The 19795-nt window shown below is 43.2% G+C and overlaps 2 protein-coding genes across 3 annotated transcripts in view; both read left to right on the forward strand.

Moving 5' to 3' along the window:
• The window catches only part of LIMK1 (LIM domain kinase 1), a 55885-nt gene that overhangs the window by 8545 nt on the left and 27545 nt on the right, over positions 1 to 19795 (forward strand). For both annotated transcript variants that reach the window (XM_058164564.1, XM_058164563.1), the window contains one exon: positions 13965 to 14103. In XM_058164564.1, the coding sequence (XP_058020547.1) occupies positions 13965 to 14103 (139 nt within the window). The remainder of the gene's footprint in view (positions 1 to 13964; positions 14104 to 19795) is intronic.
• Positions 16110 to 18683, forward strand: LOC131188905 (uncharacterized). The gene is made up of 2 exons (XM_058164567.1): positions 16110 to 17587; positions 18488 to 18683. The coding sequence occupies exons 1-2, from the start codon at positions 16350 to 16352 to the stop codon at positions 18489 to 18491; spliced, it is 1242 nt and encodes a 413-aa protein (XP_058020550.1). The 5' UTR covers positions 16110 to 16349; the 3' UTR covers positions 18492 to 18683.

Here is a 19795-nt window from a genome sequence, read left to right on the forward strand (position 1 = left end):
CTCTGTCTTAATTCTAGTTAAGACTGCAATAATTATAGCACCAGTAATAGCACTTAGACTTATATATTGCTTCACAGTGCTTTACAGCCCTCTCTAAGCGGTTTACAGAGTCAGCCTATTGTCCCCAACGATCTGGGTCCTCATTTTACCAACCTCCGAAGGATGGAAGGCTAAGTCAACCTTGAGCCGGCATATTATTCTTGATCTGACCTTGGATTTTCTTTCCCAGGAGCGGGTGGGGAGGCTGCCACCCAGAGAAGCAGGGGACATGAGTGTGGGAGAGGGCAGAGCCAGCAGCTGGACTCCAGAGATAATTGTGTGACGGTATTTGTTGCTGAGGAGCAGTGCAGGGAGACCGTCTTGCGTTCCTTCCCTGTTCTTCGGATATGGGAATCAGGATCGGGATTATTCTGTAGAACTGCTGTTATAGCCATGATTAGGAAAGCAAATGCAACTTCAAAAATTACTTTTTTTTTTTACTGGGAGGAGTTGAAGAGGGGCTGTTGCAGTGGTGGGTTTCAAATTTTTTTACTACCAGTTCTGTGGGTGTGGCTTGGTGGACGTGGCAGGGGAAGGATATTGTAAAATCTCCATTCCCTCCCCAATCCAGGGGAAGGATACTGCAAAATTCCCATTTCCTCCCGATCAGCTGGGACTTGGGTGGCAGAGAATAGATGGGGACGGGGCTAGTCAGAATTTTTACTACCGGTTCTCCGAACTACTCAAATTTCTGCTACCGGTTCTCCAGAACTGGTCAGAACCTGATGAAACCCACCTCTGGAGTGTTGTCTGCGTTGTACTTGTGAGCTTTTCTGGGGCTGTTAGGTGGAAAGAGTGTCTTGGTTCAAGAGAGAAACCTTCCATTAGCACAATTACCCACAGACATTTGGGGGTCCTTCATTAGAACCAGAATACTGGGCTAAAGCATTGAATGAAACAGTAAGGATGTGGTTCTGGTGTCCTTTCTTTGTGGTCTTGCAATTTCCTTCTGTGCTCATGCAAACCAGTCAGGGTTGTGTAGTAGTTGCATCTGGGCTTGGTTGTGGCTCTTAGGAAACAAAAATTGGCTAACTGTGTCAGTAATCTATCCCACTGCTGTTATTCACGCAGCACATTTAACCGGGTCATTCAACAACTCAATTTTCAAAGGTTCTCACAATAGGAGACATGAACAATGAAACAAACATAAACAGATAAAAGGAGTCTTATGCAGTATGCTAAGGCTCCTCCTCACAGAAATAATTAAAACATACAATAAACCTGTAAAATATACAGTAACTATGCAGCATTCTCCCTGAGAGCACTTGAGGCCATTCCAACCATTCCCACCACCACCACCCCATTGAATGTCAATGGAAACATTTCAATGGAAAAAAAGTTCCATTGAAGCTCTTCCAACCCCGCCCCCATCCTGTAAGAATGAATCCCTCCATAGCCCCCACCATCCTGCCAGAACTGATGATGCTTCTTGGAGGAAAAGCAAAACATCTTCTTCTTCTTCAAGGGGAGACATGATAGCAGTGTTCCAATATCTCAGGGGCTGCCACAAAGAAGAGGGAGTCAAACTATTCTCCAAAGCACCTGAAGGTAGAACAAGAAGCAATGGGTGGAAACTAATCAAGGGGAGAAGCAACCTAGAACTAAGGAGAAATTTCCTGACAGTTAGAACAATTAATCAGTGGAACAACTTGCCTGCAGAAGTTGTAAATGCTCCAACACTGGAAATTTTTAAGAAAATGTTGGATAGCCATTTGTCTGAAATGGTGTAGGGTTTCCTGCCTGGGCAGGGGGTTGGACTAGAAGACCTCCAAGGTCCCTTCCAACTCTGATATTATTATTATTAAGGAAAAGAATAACAAAACCCCCCAGTCCAGTTGCCTTTTGAAAAAGCACTTTCAGATACAGTAAACCTCTTCATGTGGTATGCAAATGCAAGTTTCTAGTCTCTATTTGCCGGCTTAAGGGTGTCGTGGAAGCACATCCAACATACAGGATAGATCTTCTCTGTAAGGCATTTCTCTCTCTTCAAATCCTCCCCCCCCCAGATCTTTAATTATTCCACCAGACACTGTGCTGTCCTTGCGGACAAAGAGTGTAGTCCTGCCAAATACTAAGTAAGGGAAGCAGCGAGAAGATTGGGAAACAGCAGCATGCTTGAGAGGGTAGCAGCTTTGCGAGGGTTAAACCAATGAGCTTCTGGATTGGTTGAGCCGCCTTCTCTCTAGAGTTTGGGAAGTTCTGCAAGGGTGATGTAATGGGGTGGCCCCCGAGTGATGTCATTGCTACTTGGCATTCCCCGCCTGATTCCAGAAAGGTGGGTGGGTGGGCAAGAAAAAAAGGAGGGGAGCGAGTAACAGATGAAAGCATGCTGCGGATGAGTATCTTTGGAAAGCTTTAGGCTGTGCTAAAATAATTTAGTAATTTAGGGGGAGGTCTTCTACACTCCAGTCTTGGTTTTGTTTTGTTTTTTTCTATTGCTGACGCAAAGCTAGAGGGGGACATTTTGCTGCTGGCTCAAGAAAGCCTCATAAAGAAAGTAGCATTATGATTGGGAGAGGCTTACTTACATCTGAAAGTGTACGCTGCCAGGATAGGTTTCTGCACACCGCCTTTTAGTCTGCCTGTTACTTCAGACCCTAGTCTTAAACCATCCTGTCGAACCCAGATTTCCAGGCTACTGTAATGGCTATGCTGTAATCGCTCCAATCCTAAAACTTTTTGGTACTTATCCAAGCCAGGATGCAAGCTGATCCATAGAGATCCTAGAGCAGGGGTCTCCAACTTTGGCAACTTTAAGACTTGTGGACTTCAACTCCCAGAGTTTCTCAGCCAGCTTCACTGGGAGTTGAACTCCACAAGTCTTAAAACTGCCAAGGTTGGAGACCCCTGTCCTAGAGTGCTTCCCTTATATGAAACATCCTAGGATCCTTCTTAATAAAGTTGTGATCACAGGAAGCAACAACTACATATACCTGCTAAGCTTCATATTCTTTTACCCTCATCAATCAGTTCCATTTCTTGCAAATCTACTCATTCTTTCAATAACTCCCCCCTCTCTCTCTCTCTCCCTCTCTCAAACCCAGTGTTGTGGCCCGCCAGCAGCTAGCAGAGCTGGCAGCAGATTCTGACAGTGAGGAGGTTGGGGAGGAATGTGGACCAGTCCTGGAGTCTGGAGAAGGCTCGGACGATGGCAGAGGTGCGGGAGTGGGGGGGAGGCCATCTGGTATTTCTTCACTGCCTCCGAAGTCTCCAGAGTTTAATACCAGCGAGGCAGAAGAACAGTGTGAGCCTGTTCCCAATGTGCGCATGCGCAAAGCTGCCAAGAGACAGGAACAATTAAGACAATAGGGTCGACTTGGGAGTAAGGCTTGGAGATGATTGGCCCCTCCCATAAGAAATAAAAGAGAAGCAAACAGGACATGAGCTTTTGTATGAAGCAATTAGTTCATCCGGTCAATAAAAGCTGTGAAAAAGTTCTGTTAGACTCTGTGCTAAGTTTGGCTTTGCCCCGCATGTGGCAATTAGTTCTCTGGCATTCCAAGGGGGATAAGGTGAGTGTTTGTAAACACTCCCCTGCAAGACTGTTTGATAAGTCTGTGGGACTGGGAATGACAATAATTCACAGCAGTATGAATTAAAGATGTTTGCAGGGACTAAGTTTGTGCTGTATACTTTCTAAGGAAGCCTAGGTCAGAACACCCAGAATCTTTGTTTATATTTATGCTATACTGTAAATGGAATGCTTCCAGCTGGAATTTGCCACAAAACAATACTGTAAACTCACTTTGGATGGTAAGAAAACAATGGAATGATTGAGCTAATGTCTGAATAGCAAAATTTTAGGTCTATATTCTTTACAGGGTCAGAATATACATTTTCACATAATCCAGAATGCTTCTGAGACCAGCTTAGCTGGGAAAATGCACAGTGGTCCCTGAGCAAGAGATCTGGGCAAATCACAACTCCCTGGGTGGCTGCTAGATAACCGTCTCCCAGGTTCTGCATTTGGTTGTAGTTAAAACCAGAATCAATCAGAATAGAGCTGGAAGGGATCTTGGAGGTCTTCTAGTCCAACCCCCTGCTCAAGCAGAAGACCCTATACCATTTCAGACAGGTGGCTGTACAGCCTCTTCTTAAAAACCTCCAGTGATGAAACCCCTACAACTTCTGGAGGCAAGCTGTTCCACTGGTTAATTGTCCTCACTGTTACGAAGTTTCGCCTTAATTCCAGGTTGCTTCTCTCCTTGATTAGTTTCCATCCATTGTTTCATGTCTTGCCTTCTGGTGCTTTGGAAAACAAGTTGACCCCATACACACACACACCCTCTTCTTTGTAGCAGCCTCTCAAACCCTGGAATACTGCTATCATGTCACCTCCTAGTCCTTCTTTTCTCTAAAGCGGCCATATCCAATTCCTGTAACTGTTCGTCACTATAAGCCTTGTGGCGTAAGGTAATCCTTGTCCCTTGAGACCGTCATTGCAGTTGGCTACCTGGAGTGCACAGGAAGGAAAGGGGAGGAGCAATTTGTTAGACGCCGTGTGAGTCTGTGGCGGCAGAAAGAATGGAGCAGGCTTTCAACTCAATGCAGAGCAGTGGGTACCTTTGCGCAGCAGCATGCAAGCTATTTTTCCAGGGTTTTATTTTAATCGGCCAGCAGGCAAATGTGGGAAGCAGACTGAGACAAGGGGATCCTGGCTGGTCCTGGAGATGTGCCTAGAAATGGAAAAACAAAGCAATAGAGGGAGTTCGCAAACCCAGCCAGCTGCTCCTTCAGATGAGGCTAATTTGAAGGATTCCCTTAACTTCCTCCAGAGATTTCTAGGAAATTTTCATTTTCAACCTTGGGATCTGCCAACCGTGGGTTGGAGGCACCTAATGTTCGTCTGGCATATTTTCGTTTTCGTTGAATCTTGAATTCAAGCTTATAAATGGACTTTCTTCCTGTGTTCAGAAGATGATGATCTCTAAGATTTCATAACGATCCATGCATGTATTGGGAAAAGAACCCCGTTGAAAACCGGAGCTTACTTACGACCAAGGTTTTCAGGATTTACTTTTTTAGTGGTTACATTTTTAAGAAGATACTGCAAGTGGCATTTTTGCAGAACAGTTATAATTTAAACCAGTGGTCTCCAACCTTGGCAACTTTAAGAATTCTGGGAGTTGAAGTCCTCCAGGCTTTAAGTCCTCCAAGTTGCCAAGACCCTTGATTTAAATTATTAGAGCACCCAGCTTGCTGGCTAGGGAACTCTGGGATTTGAAGTCCACATATAGTATATTATAGTTGCTGAGGTTGAGAAACACTGCAAAGAAGTAGAAAAAGCAAGGCCTTATGCCTCAATATTGCCAAACAAAGCAGGAAGGCAGACGTTTGCTTCAAAAGAAATGCATGCACCAAAGATCTTTGGAAACAGCACTGCATCTCTCTTCATGTGGCACAGTGCTGCCACATTCAGGGCAGCAGCACCAGAAACATGTTTTGTGAAACATCTAAAGCAGGGGTCCCCAATACTCGGCCCATGACCCGGTACCAGGCTGTGGCCCATTTGTATACATTTATGCATGTGTTCAGATACTTAAGGGCTGTGGAAGTGGCAGGTGAGTGCGCACACACAGCTCCATTTGTGCACGGAATCATCCCCCCTCCCACCGGGCCACCAAGCTGGAAAGGTTGGGGACCACTGATCTAAAAGAAGATCCTTTTCAGGGAACAGGTCTAACTTTTGAGTCTGCCTGGGAAAAAAAGTTACTTGAGTATATTATATAAAAAGGATGAAATGAACGCACGAACATCCTAAATTCAAAAATCAAATCCAATGGCAATCAGTGCAAGAAAATAGAAATGATTATTCTGGTGAAAGCATTAAACTTAGTTATAAAATTGAGAGGCCAAATTAGAAAATATTTGACAAAAAAACAATAAGGGTGTTTGTGGGGGGAGAATATAGGTGTAAAAGAAAGTCAGAAAGATGGCCATGACTATGCAACTGAACACATGCATAAATACGTACAAACGGGCAGAGCTTTAATTGCAGGTCACAATTAACACCTTGACTTTTTCAACCGCTCTCTTGTGGATGCCTCTGTGGAAGTTAATAACACCGGAAATTATTAAATTGATTTACGACCATAATTGAGGCCAGAATTACGATTATAAGTCATTCCAGGTCCTTAAGTAGGTCATCACATGACCATGCTTGATTTTATGACTTTTTTTGCAGTGGTGGTAAAGCAAAAAATGTGGTCATTAAACCAACACTGCAGTCATTAAGTGAACCCATTGTCTGCACCCAACATTCTTTGCTGAAAACTGGAAGCAAATATCAGCTTCTGGTGAAAACATCGTAAATTGCGATCACGTGACTGTGGGACAATGCAAACAGCTGTAAATGCAGGCCAGCTGCTGAGCACCCAAAATGCAAGCAGGTGACTGTAGAGGAGCTTGGTCCTGAGAAGTTGGAATCCAGGTCATAAGTCCCTTTTTCTGGGTATATTGTAACTTTGAACGATCACTAAGTGACCAGTCGTAAGTCAAGGACTACCAGTAAAATAAGAATTAAACATGAAATTGAAACCCTCGGCAATTAAATACCCATTTAATTATTTACAGTTCTTTACAAGGGATATCAAGGAAATCGATTCCCTTAATTCAGGAGTCTGCAAACTTGGCTCTTTTAAGACTTATGGACGTCAACTCCCAGAGTTCCTCAGCCAGCAAAGCGAAACTGGCTGAGGAAATCTGGGAGTTGAAGTCCATAAGTCTTAAAAGAGCCAAGTTTGCAGACCCCTGCCTTAGTTCCACATGCTGTATGTTGCATAGAAAGGGTGGACCTCTTATTACTGCTAGATGATCTTGAAGTATCTGTGGCAAACTCACCTGTGACCTCTGCTAATTATTATTATTATTATTATTTATTCGATTTTTATACCGCCCTTCTCCCGAAGGACTCAGGGCGGTGTACAGCCAAAAGTAAAAACAGGCAATACAATATACAATTAAAATACAAATTAAAAAACTTATTTTATAATTGGCCTAAAAAACTTTAAAATATATAAAACTAAAACCCCTAAAATTAATAATAGAAAATTTAAAATCAATAAAATATAATAATGGGTGTGTTGTTGTTGTAAACACTATTAAATCTTTCCAGTGATGGTGGAATCACTTCGCTGCCTTACGTGAGAAATTGGTTAAAAGGAAATGACATATATGATCAAACTGAGGTTGACCCAACATATTTTACACTTCTTACTATCGGAGTTCTGTTTGCTATGAGTGTATTACTTGGAACCCTGATACTTATCTCCTTTTTCTCATGAAATACCAATGGGGTTAGATTTTTTTTTCCACTTCTCACCTCCTTTTTCTCATGACATACTGACAGGTTAGAAAGAGTCAGGGAGGTCAAGCCTTTGAAAGCCTACTGAATTTCTGGTATAATCCTATGGAATTTGCATTCCACAATGAGATAAGCCTAGCTGTTAGAAAACAGAAGGCCAGGTGAATGGATCCGTACAAGAATTAAAAACTGAAACAAAGAGAAAGGAGCTTTATATATTTCCATTAGATATTTGAATGTAAATTTTTGGCTCTGGTAGGTTAGTCATCTAAACCAGGGGTCTCCAACCTTGGCAACTTTAAGACTTGTGGACTTCAACTCCCAGAGTTCCTCAGCCAGTTTTGCTGGCTGAGGAACTCTGGGAGTTGAAGTCCACAAGTCTTAAAGTTGCCAAGGTTGGAGACCTCTGATCTAAACAAATAAGGGCAAGACTATAAAAGTTGGGTGCTGTGAATTGCTATCATCTCTTCTCCAGATAGGATTTTGATCCAAGATAGGATTATTTTAAAAAGGAGTGAGCAGCAGAGCTACATTCATTCCATCCATCCCCCAAGACCTCAAGTTTTTGTGAACAAAAATGGTTGAATGTTGGCCCCATTTTTTTTTTACAAAAATAAAAGTGAAAATGGAAGTGGGAAGCCTATGGAAGGCCAATTGTTTTCATACCATATTGTTTTGCAGTCTTCTATCTTGCCCAAGCATACAGAGAAATATGAGAGCAGGTTTAGTCTAGTAGTTAAGGCACCAGGCTAGAAATCTGGTCAGAAGAGAAACCTTTATCAACACATTTATTGAAGGGTACTTGCCTGAAACAGAAATTGCTATTAGTAGATAGAGGGAATGTGCATAACAAGTACATGAGACTTTCTTTTTTATTTATTTACTTCTAAGATTTATCAACCACTTCAGTTCCAAGAGCTGGTATACAAATGTGTACAATACCAAATGGTATACAAATCAGTAGTGGGTTTCACTTACCTTCGCTACCGGTTCGGAACGGTGAGCGCATGGGGTGCTTCTGCGCATGTGCAGAACCGAACCTTCTGCGCATGTGCAAAGCGTCCGTGATGACATCAGGGCGGGTGGGCAGTGTGAATGCACCCATAGAGATTCCTAGACACTGTCATCAAAATTCAATGAGTAAATCATAATGTAATAGCATACTTTTCAGGGGAAGCTAAATCAAATTGAAGGCATACTGTACCTATTTTATTCACCTCTCAGACTTGGAGGAGGGAGGGCAGCGGAAAGAAATACCATTGTTGCCACCCCTTCCAGCAATGTCACCATTGGTTATTACTGTGACTTCTGTTAATGTTTATTTATTTATTTATTTATTTATTTTATTTATTTATTTGATTTGATTTTTATACCGCCCTTCTCCCGAAGGACTCAGGGCGGTGTACAGGCAGAAGTAAAAAAGACAATACAATGTACAGTTTAAAATGTAAATTAAAAAACTTATTATAATTAGCCCGAAACTTTAAAATATATAAAAAACTAAAATCCCGTTTAAAATTGATATTAAAATTTAAGAAAATTTAAAAAACCAATAAAATTCAAGCCAGCCCCGCGCGAATGAAAAGATGTGTCTTCAGTTCACGGCGGAAGGTCCGAAGGTCAGGTATTTGGCGTAAACCCGGGGGAAGCTCGTTCCAGAGTGTGGGAGCCCCCACAGAGAAGGACCTTCCCCTGGGGGCCGCCAGACGGCATTGCTTGGCGGACGGCACCCTGAGAAGTCCCTCTCTGTGAGAGCGTACGGGTCGGTGGGAGGCATGAGGTAACAGCAGGTGGTCCCGTAAGTACCCAGGCCCTAAGCCATGTTAGTTTAAACTATTAAACAATAGTTTAAAACTATTGTTAATAAAAGCCACTGGCTTTTGAAGATAAAAATAATGTGTGCCTCTTTACAAGCCACAGTCACAGGTTTCCTACATTATGCTGAGCCTAAATGAAGCAAACCACATTAAGGGGACTGATGGGGCCTCAGATCTACCCTCTTGGCTCTTTGGGAACTGCTGTTGGAAGCAAGAAATATTGGGGTCTGAGGGAGAAGAGAGAGGTTCGATTCGAGTCTGTCATTTGATTCCAGAGCTTAAACAGAGAATTCAAGGACAAAGGAGACGCAGCTGAGAGCAGCAGTACAAAAGATATTTGAGACCTTTCCTCTTATTTCCAGCTCCATGTCTAAATTAAGCATAAAGTCAAGGGTTGGGGCAGGGGTGATATTCACTTACCTTCGCTACTGGTTCACAAATGGGAGCACGCGCACCTCCATGCATGTGCAGAGCATCAAAAATGGGACATGATGATGTCCGGGTGGGTGGGCAGAGCCTCCCGCAGCCATAGCTACTGGTTCACTCAAACCGGATGGAACCGGCTGAATACCACCATTGGGCTGGGGGGAAATATAGTCACGGAGATGATGCCTTCAAAAATTCCAGAGGAATTCTTCATTTGGAAATTCAGAAGCAAGTACAGTGGTACCTCAATAATCATCATTAATTGGTTCCGGGAGGCACAATGAGTATCAAAAACAATGAGTACCAAACAAATTTTACCCATAAGGAAAAATGTAAATAAATTTAATGCATTCCCAAATCAAAGACAACCCATATTTTAAGGCAATATGTAAAAAGATTTCTCATTACTTTACATGAGAAATAAACCTAAGAATTAATAAATACTTAGGTTAAATAAAATAAGAAAAAACTTCCCTTTAGGAACACAAAAACGCTCAAAATGACTGCATAAGCAAAGATGAGACTGCAAGGGGATGACTAATGCATCCCTCTGTCAGTTTTGGAAGACAATTTTCTTTTTGCTTCTTAACTGCCACATATTTTAGCTGGGGAAGTTGGGAGGGGGTTGTTGTTGGAGCGATAGAAAGTTAGTCATAACAACATTCCGTATTCAAGGACTTTTGCCTGCGTCTGATGTAGACTGCCTGAAGATTGTATCCAATTGAGTGTGAAGAGTTGATTGGACAATGTGATGAACTTGTGGGTGTGGGGCAGGGCTGTGAACTATCAACTGGGTGTGGAAAACCTGGAAGCTTTCAGTTTCGGGTTTTCCCAGCTGTGCCAACATGACATCTCTAATAAATTGGAACTTTGAGGAACCTCAAGCCTCAGAGCTTTATTTCGTTGGGGGTGTTCCTTGGAACCCTGACCCTCTTTGTTTCTTGGAAAGAGTAGCGAATCACAAGGCAACCAAAACTGGCAAGTTCCAGTTTGCTTGCTGAATACCAAACAAATGATGAGTACCAGGACAAAATTTTCATGGCAAAATACATAAAATTGATGAGTCTCAAAGTAGTTGAGTACCAAGGTACCACTGTACACTTTTTCTCCCTATCTCCCTAGTGTGCCAAAGGACAAGTAATAATTGGTTGGGTTTTGTGGATAAATTGCTACAGCTTTTAGACTGTGATGTTTCTCTATGTCATATATGTTTATGTTTCTGGGTATATGCATAATGGTTATCTTTTTGAAAGCTGAATGCAGCCAAGTTTCATTTTAATGTATGCTGATTAGTGTACATTCAAGGTGACAAAAACATACTATTTTATTGTATTCTTTAATTGATGCACTGGTTTAGCAGAACCAGGAAACTAATGGGATTTCCAAAAAATGTGGGAAGAGAGCTAAGTCCTTGCAAATTTTCAGAAGCCACTTTGCATCTGGTCAATCATTTCATACATTTCAAATTATCTGATGCTATTGGCATTGCCAGAAGGGTCTTACCGTACCTTGCAGTTTGGTAAGATCAATTTGAATGTAGTTGATTAGCTGCAGATTCTAAAAGACAGCTGATTCGTCAGCTACAACATCTGTCAGTTCACTGAGAGTGTTTAGCTCCATGCCACTTTTCATTTGTGGACTTCATTTTCCAAGGAATGACCAGATGCTATGCTTGCAGTTAATTATAAATCATGGTAATAGGCAAAATCCGCTTTGGAACAAAATTGTGTCCAAACAATACACTTTGCCCAGCAAATGACATTTCCACACAATATCTTTACAGTGCATCATGTGGTATGAGAAGAAAAACACAGATTTTGCAACAGGCCAGATCTAAATAGGAAGTGGATCTCCTGTGTCATTTCTCTTCTCTTCAGGAGAAATCCCCAGCAGCTATGCCTGTCTGGCCCCTCCCATGTAAAATACTCAGAAAAAGGATGGAAATAGAGGTTACTTCTGAATACTCCCAGCTTTTATATACTTTTTCTAGATATTGATATTCTTCTTGTCCACCAGAATTTATGTTGGGTTGATCTCAATTAATTTCTCCATATCTCATATAAAAGACATCGAGAGTCCCTCCCTGTAATTTGTGGCCTTGAATTATTTATAGTAATGAGTGAAGAAATATTTTTTATTGTCAGGCTCAAATCTGCCGTCATATCCTCTGCTTCATGGGGACATTGACAGGTCACTTTTGAAAAATGATTCAGAGGCGATTAAAGTTCCTTCTTTCTCTTATTGGCATGGATTCCTTTCACTGAGCTGAAAGGAAGAGTCAACTAAGAAAATCATCCTAGATAAATACCTTGATTGTACCAGGGCCACATATGTGTAGAGTTACAATACTTCTTAATTTGATCAGGATTATACCAGTAAACAGTCCTCTCTGGGTGGCCCAGCTGGATTATTAAAAAGTCCAAGAAAACAGACCGGTAGCAATCCACAAAAGGCAAGATTGGGCTTAATAATCTCATAATGGCTAAATCCACACTGCCCCTTGCCTAAGGAAGTATGGTCAAATGGTTTAGCCATTTAAATGTGCTCCCCCTTAGCCCGCAGAGCGTATCATGATGTGACATAAACACTGCACTTGGGGCAACGTTTACACAGTACAACTGGAACATTTCAAGACCAGCTTGTTGAGTGAACCCCAAAACTATTAACTTTAGATCTGGAGGATCATTCTACTTCCAAGCTATTCTGGAAAAATCCTTAGCCAAAACAGTTTCCCTTACTCACGATATACAGTTAGTCCTCTACTTATGACCACCATTAAGCCCAAAATTTATGTTGCTAAGTGAGAAATTTGTTAAGTGAGTTTTGCCCCGTTTTATGACTTTTCTTGCCACATTTGTTAAGTGAATCACTACAGTTGTACAGTTAGTAACATGGTTGTTAAGTGAATCTGGCATCCCCATTGACTTTGCTTGTGAGAAGGTCGCAAAAGGTTATCACATGGCCCCTGGAGACTGCAATGGACACCATCATAAATGTGAGTGATTTGTCATGCATCTGAATGTAAATCATGTGGTCATGGGGAACATGTCACAACTTTTGAGCACCCCTAATGTTTGGAAATTGAAAGTTGACAAATTTGACTTGCCCTAAAATTGGATGTTGCAGTGGTCATAACTATGAAAAAATGAGTAATAAGTCACTTTTTTCAGGGCTGTTGTAACTTTGAGCGGTCACTAAGTGAAGTTGAAGTGTGTTAAGTGTTGTTAAGTCAAGGACTACCTGTATTGTGTGAAATAGAAATAGATTTCAGAAATAGATTTCATACAATATGTCACACACAATATATCACACATTTCTGGGGTCACACTTCTAGACTCATCTTCCTGTACTGCCCATTGGTCTTCCAAGGAAACACAATATTATAGATAGTGGTGGTGGGGAAATGGTATTCCAGTTTTTAAAAAATCTTAGAATCTAAGCATTAATTGGTTAAATAGTCCAAGATGCACCCTGTATAAGCAATCAAGAAATGGCCACTGGAATAAGACAACACAAGGACTTCAGACGCTGTGTTACACAGGAACAAGGCAATAAGGAGGAACTGAACAAGGTTTCTCTTTTTCCCAAATCGGTGGCTCTTAACCTAACAAGCAGGGGTCGGATTCAGCCAGTGTGGACCGATTTGGGCAAACCGGATGTTAATTTTAATCTGGTTCGCCGAACCGGTTGTTGCAAGGACTGGCTGACCCTGCCCCCCCCCGCCCCCCCCCCAGGAGTCTCAATGCAGCTCATTTTGGATGCCAGATAAGTACAGGGTCTGCGTGGAGGCTCTGGCAGGATGAAAAACAAGCCTATTGGAAGTTCCAGAAGCGGGCCCGTTTCCAGCCTCTGGAGTCTGGGGGAGGCCATTTTTACTCTCTCAGAGGCTTGAGGAAAGCCTCTGGAGCCTGGGGAGGGCAAAAAAACGGGCCTACCGGAAGTCCAAAAACGAGCCTGTTTCTGTCCTCCAGAGGGCCAGAAACAGGGGGAGCCCAGGGGGAGGCCATTTTCGCCCTCCTGGAGGCTCAAGGAAAGCCTCTGGAGTCTGGGGAGGATGAAAATGCCCCCCCTCCGAGGTGCAGGAGGCCAAGTAGGCCACGCCCACCATGGCCACACCCACCCAGCAACTGGGCAGAGAACTGGTTGCTGAAATTTCTGAATCCCACCCCTGCTAACAAGCATGTGCTACTGAATCTAAGAGTAATTTGGTCTGACCAAATTAGTAGCAGTCTAAATTATGTATGCTAGGAAAACACAACCCCTCTGAACCTGAGGGATAATGCCTCCTTCAAGCTCTGGTTTTGGAATCTCTGCATGCAGTAGGTTTCCATTAAAAGTCCTGAGGCTGAAAAAACCCTATTTTCTTATTGTCCCTGCAGGTGCTGCGAATGTGGGGCTTTGCTTTCCCATCAGTACTACGAGAAGGATGGTCGCCTCTACTGCAAAAAGGATTACTGGGCCCACTTTGGGGAACTGTGCCATGGCTGCTCGGAGCAGATCACCAAAGGGCTTGTCATGGTAAGAGAGGACATCCACAGAGAGCATCACTGGATGATATAACTTGGTTTTGGGTGGGGCAAGTGATCACAAGCCAAAAAGCAAGTGGGACAGAAAAAAGGAGTAACTACCATGTTGCCCCGAAAATAAGACCCTGTCTTATATTTTTTTTAACCCTGAAATAAGCGCTTGGCCTTATTGCCATGTGCTCAAAAGCCCAATTGGGCTTATTATCAGGGGATGTCTTATTTGGGGGAAAACAGGGTAGGGCCATGGTAAAAACTCAGCATGGTATTATTTAATTTAAATAGAAAATATAACACTGACTGCATGAAATACAGTTCCGGTGATTTTTGTTCCCTGCATTTAATAATGTTGTCCTTTCGTCAGACAGTTCAGAGCCCACCTTTAAAGGGATGTGGATTAAGAGGCGGTAGGCAGGGATGAAGGCCTGATTGTACATTTCTGATCTCTAGGTCTCTCTGGCATATTTTTCCTCTGGCTGTGGCCATTGATGTGGAAATAATGAGCAAGAAATACACCTTTGCAACTGGATTCAGAATTGCATGTAACCAAATCATGAACCTTTTTTTTTCTCTGGATGGTGCTACTTCATTGTGAAGGGGATAGGGACACACACCCCTTCAATCTAAAGGTCCTTCCATTGGTTTTCAGCTTGTTGTTTTAGAAATGGGAAAGAAGAAAGAAGAGGACGTAACAAAAGAGGAGTGGAGAGAGGGGGGAGGAGGAAGAGGAGGAGAAATAGATGCAGAGCAACCTGTGTTTGCAGAGGGAGGGAGACAAAAATTGTATGAGAGGCTACTGCCTGAGCATAGATCTCCTTAAATGCTTTTATTTGATATTTTGTTCCTTAAATACAGCAATGGAGAAAAGAGACATGAATGGGAGGGGGTGGGGAAGTAGACTATCCTTGGCACCAGCGTCATAACCAACAAAGTCATATAGGTGGAAGATGATGGTGAACAGGATATGCTCACAGGTGGGTTGCTGCCGGTTTGGACTGGTTCGCTGGGCCTGCCCCCCCCCCGCCCTGGCGCTATCCCATCCTATATAGTTGCCCTGTTTTTGAAGCCATGCGTGCTCACATTTTTGGTGCTGGGCAAACCAGTTGTTACATTATGTGATACCCACCTCTGGAGAATACTCTTTTCTCTCTCTTCAGCATCTATAGCCGAACCTATGGCACGTGCTTTCGGCCTGCGATGACAAAAAAGTTAGTCATCACTGGCCTATAGCATCTTTGCAGGTGAGAACCTGGGGAAATGGCACAGAGGGAACCATTAAGCCCTGTTCCCCAACAGCAGGTCCCAGCACCAGCTAGCACTGCTGCTTTTAATCAAGCTTTGTTCTCATTGTTTTTAATAAGATCAAGGCAGTGTTTCCACATACTTTCACTATGGTTTCCTGGTTGTCTTTCATTTCTCAGTCTGCATTTGTTTAGTTAACTCTGTCCTTACTACAAAACAGTATTGTCAGTTACACTCAAGTTTGATTGCCAAACCACCTCTCCTTCTCACAAAGCATTATGTGTCATGGACAAGTTAGCACGTCCAAAGGAAACAACAGTTGCTTTAGAAAATATTCATTTTTATAAGGAAAGGAAGCATCCGAGTCATAACTCAGCTATTGTAAATGCAAAATCCATTCGACTTACTCTCTTTCTTGTATTGTGGTTAAGATGCTGGCTTAGAAAGCAGGAGCTGGTGAGTTTTAGTCTTGCCTTAGGCATGAAAAAATGGCTAAGTGGCTGGGCCAGTCACTCTAAGTCCAACTCACTTTACAAAATTATCATTGTGAGTAAAATAGGAAGAGAAAGGAATATTAGGTATGTTCACTGTCTTGAATTATTTATAATATAATAAAAATCTTATAAAGAAATATGTACTCCAGTGACTTTGTAACGTATTTGAATTTGAGGAGAGAAATTTGGGCGGGAAAATGCACGTTGTTGATTGGCTGATGCCTCAGCCAAAATACTATTTAAAGAGGGGGTTTTGCCTGTTGGCTTTTGCTGGGATCACAATAAACCAAAGAGCTGTTGTCACTTGTATCGTCTCCTGCCTCTTCATTGCCCGAACTTAACATTGGCGACGAAGGTGGGATTTTGAAGGCAGTGAGACTAGGAAAAGAGCTGAAGGAGCCACTTAGTTTCAAACCCAGCCAGTATCAAGAGCGGATACATAGCGATGTCTAGCTATACGGCGCCAGCACTATTCGACCCAGCCAAGGAGAAATGAGGGTCGTACATGGCTCGTTTCGAGTGTTTCCTCGAAGCTAACGAACTGCAAGGAGTATCGGATAATCGGAAGCGCGCTTACTTCCTGAGCCACTGTGGGCCAGAAGTCTTCGATACCACCGAATCGCTGTCGGAACCAACGCCTGTACAGTCGGTGCCATGGCAAACGCTACAGACGATGCTACGAGCACACTACGCACCGGTGCCGTCGAAGTTTGTACAACGGTTCGAGTTGAGGCAAAGAGTTCAACGAGAGGGCGAATCGATAAGCGTATACATGGCCGCATTAAGGAAAGCCGCAACCCACTGTGAGTATAGAGACTTGGAGGACACTTTATTAGAACAACTCATTTGTGGGGTCAGGGACATCCGACTACAGAGGCGGCTGCTGTCGAAAAGCAACCTAACCCTGGCGATGGCCCTGGATGAGGCCAGGGCACACGAGATGTCCACCAAAGCGGCGGAAACCTTACAAAAGCCAAACACGCCAAATGCCGCAGCAAAAGCAACGCCAGTCCACAGCGAAGAAATCCAGGCCGAATCGAACAGTGAAGAAGAGGAAGAGGTTTTCCACACCGGGAGGCCGGAGAGAGGCGACCGGGACGAGTGCGTGAGTTGCGGAGGCCAACACCAACGACAGAATTGCAGGTTCAAAGACGCAATTTGTCGGCGGTGTGAAAAGAAAGGACATATAGCTCAGGCCTGCCGAGCTCCACAACCTTCCCGCCCAAAATTCAAACCGGCCAATCAACAGGGCGCCAGATCCGCGAAGCAGCCAGGGATTGGTCAGTTTAAAAAAGGCGCGAAGTTGAATCAGACCACTGTGCGAGTGGGCCACGCATCGACACGGCTAGAAAAGAAAATATTCACCAAGACATATATTGAAGGAGTGCAGTGTAAAATGGAGGTGGATACCGGCTCATCAATCATGATTATGTCTTGGGACACTATCGCAAGGGACCTACCAGACATCGCGAAACGCCAGCTGCAACCCCAAAAGCTGAGAGTGCAAGACTACCAGGGGAACCGAATCCCTGTTCGAGGAGTCACGTCCGTCAGAGTGAAATATGGACAATTCAAGAAAACCCTACCGATCACCATCGTAGATGGAAACCTGCCCAGTTTGCTAGGTCTGGACTGGTTCCGCGCCTTGGGCATGGGAATAACCGGAGTTCACAGAAGCGGAGTCAAACTGAAGGACAAACTGTTGAGAGAATTCGAGGACGTTTTCCAAGACAGCCTGGGCAAGTACGTGGGGACCCCCATTTCATTCAATTTGGACCCCCAGGTGGCTCCCATTAGATTAAAAGCTAGGAGACATTAGCGACCGGGTAGGGAAATGCCAAGCATGTCAAGAATCAAGGCCACTACCCCCAACAGCCCCCATAAGGGATTGGGAGAAACCCCAGGGTCCTTGGTCCAGGATCCACATAGATTTTGCCGGGCCGTTCCATGGGCAGACCTTCTTAATTGTGGTAGATGCCTACTCAAAGTGGTTAGAAATTTTACTCATGAAAGCCACAACAGTGGAAGCTGTAATCATAGTCTTGAGGCATCTATTTGTGACACACGGGTTGCTCAACACTCTAGTGTCCGATAACGGCCCACAGTTCACGGCCACCCAGTTTGAGGGGTACTTGGCAGAAGAGGGCATCCGACATGTCCTCTCGGCACCTTTCCACCCGGCGACGAACGGACTTGCAGAATGTTTTGTACGCAGTGCCAAGGAAGCGCTATCTAGAATTAGCCCAGGAGATTGGCAATCCAAAATTGATACCTTCCTGGCAGTTCAAAATAGAACTCCCTTTGTGACCACCGGCCGCAGCCCATCGGAGTTATTAATGGGTAGAAGACTTTGGTGCCCCCTAGATCGGTTAAACCCAACATACTCCCCTGATGGGTACCAAAGCACAAAGGGAAGAACCAGAACAATGACAACAGGTGACCCGGTATGGGCACATAACTATAGTGAAGGCCCAGCGTGGCTAAAGGGAACAATTGTAGGAGTGACGGGCCCAAAGTCATATATAGTGGACATGGGGGATGGCCGAGTGTGGAGACACCACATAGATCAATTACGAAAAAGAATACAAAACAATCCAGAAACCAAACAGCCAGACCCTGACTACCCAATAATTGAACCAACAGCTAACTCAACCCTGAGGCGATCGGAGGACTTAGCTGTCTGAAGAAGTCCAGCGATGCCAACCGGCTCCTCCAGAGGACAGCAGAGACGACTCTGACAATAATCCAGGGCCGGATGGCCCAGAGGAGGAGCTGGGAGGAACAAACAGTCCCTCCGACCAGCTTGACTCACTCCCAGGGAATGAATTGCGCAGGTCAGAAAGAGTTAGGAGACGCCCTGTCTACCTGCGTGACTATGTGGAAAAATAACATGCAAATGTTATGCAAAAAACTATGTAAATATGGTAAAATGTGTTCTGGGAGGGGAGGAGTGTAATGTATTTGAATTTTAGGAGAGAAATTTGGGTGCGATGCTGATTGGCTGATGCCTCAGCCAAAATACTATTTAAAGTACTATTTAAAGAGGGGTTTTTGCCTGTTGGCTTTTGCTGGGATCACAATAAACCAAAGAGCTGTTGTCACTTGTATCGTCTCCTGCCTCTTCATTGCCCGAACTTAACAGACCTAATTTTTCAGCAAAATGCACAAAGGTAAATATAGCTGAGTTGTTTTCTTTTTATAAGTTAAAGCAACGCTCTAGTTCATACTTGTAGTACACAAAAGGCAGAAACTTGAGATCTTTAAATTGGTTTAAATTGGATCTTGGTAGCACACATAAGTGCCATAGCAACTCACTGACCTCTAAAATAATGATGGTGATAATGAGTAGAATGATATCCATAATACACATAATAACAGTAGTAGTGGTGATAGTTATTATGATAACATAAATAATAGATAATTTATTATTTAAAATAACATATTTTAAATAATATTATACTTTAAAATAATAAATTAAAATGGCTGAAATTCCAGCAGGCCAAATTGGCATGAGAATTTGGCGGTTTTTAATTAGATGCCTCTGTGTGTGTGTGTGTATAGGCAGCTAATTATATATGTGTGCGTGTGTGTTTACACACACACACATTTATTTTTAGCATTTCTGACCATGCAAAAATCACATGATTGTGGCCACTGCTTGAAATAATTGTTGATTCATATTTAAAAGGAATACCCAAAAGGGAAGTAAGTACTTGGCCAGAAAGCAAACAAAAAAACCTCAAATTAGTACCAGAGCTTTCTTGTTTGATGTGAACGTGCACTCTATCCTTCAGAGGTCTGCTGTGCGTTTATGAGAATATAACAGAAATTTAAGAAATTTAGATAGAATCTAAAGAGACAATAAAGAATACAATAAAGAATCAAATTGTTTCTGTGGCAAAGTGAAGAAACACTTCTCTTTAAAAAATTTTAAGAGATTGTCATGAGACT

This window comes from Ahaetulla prasina, chromosome 1 (genome assembly GCF_028640845.1).
Source record: "Ahaetulla prasina isolate Xishuangbanna chromosome 1, ASM2864084v1, whole genome shotgun sequence".
NCBI classification, from domain to species: domain Eukaryota; kingdom Metazoa; phylum Chordata; class Lepidosauria; order Squamata; family Colubridae; genus Ahaetulla; species Ahaetulla prasina.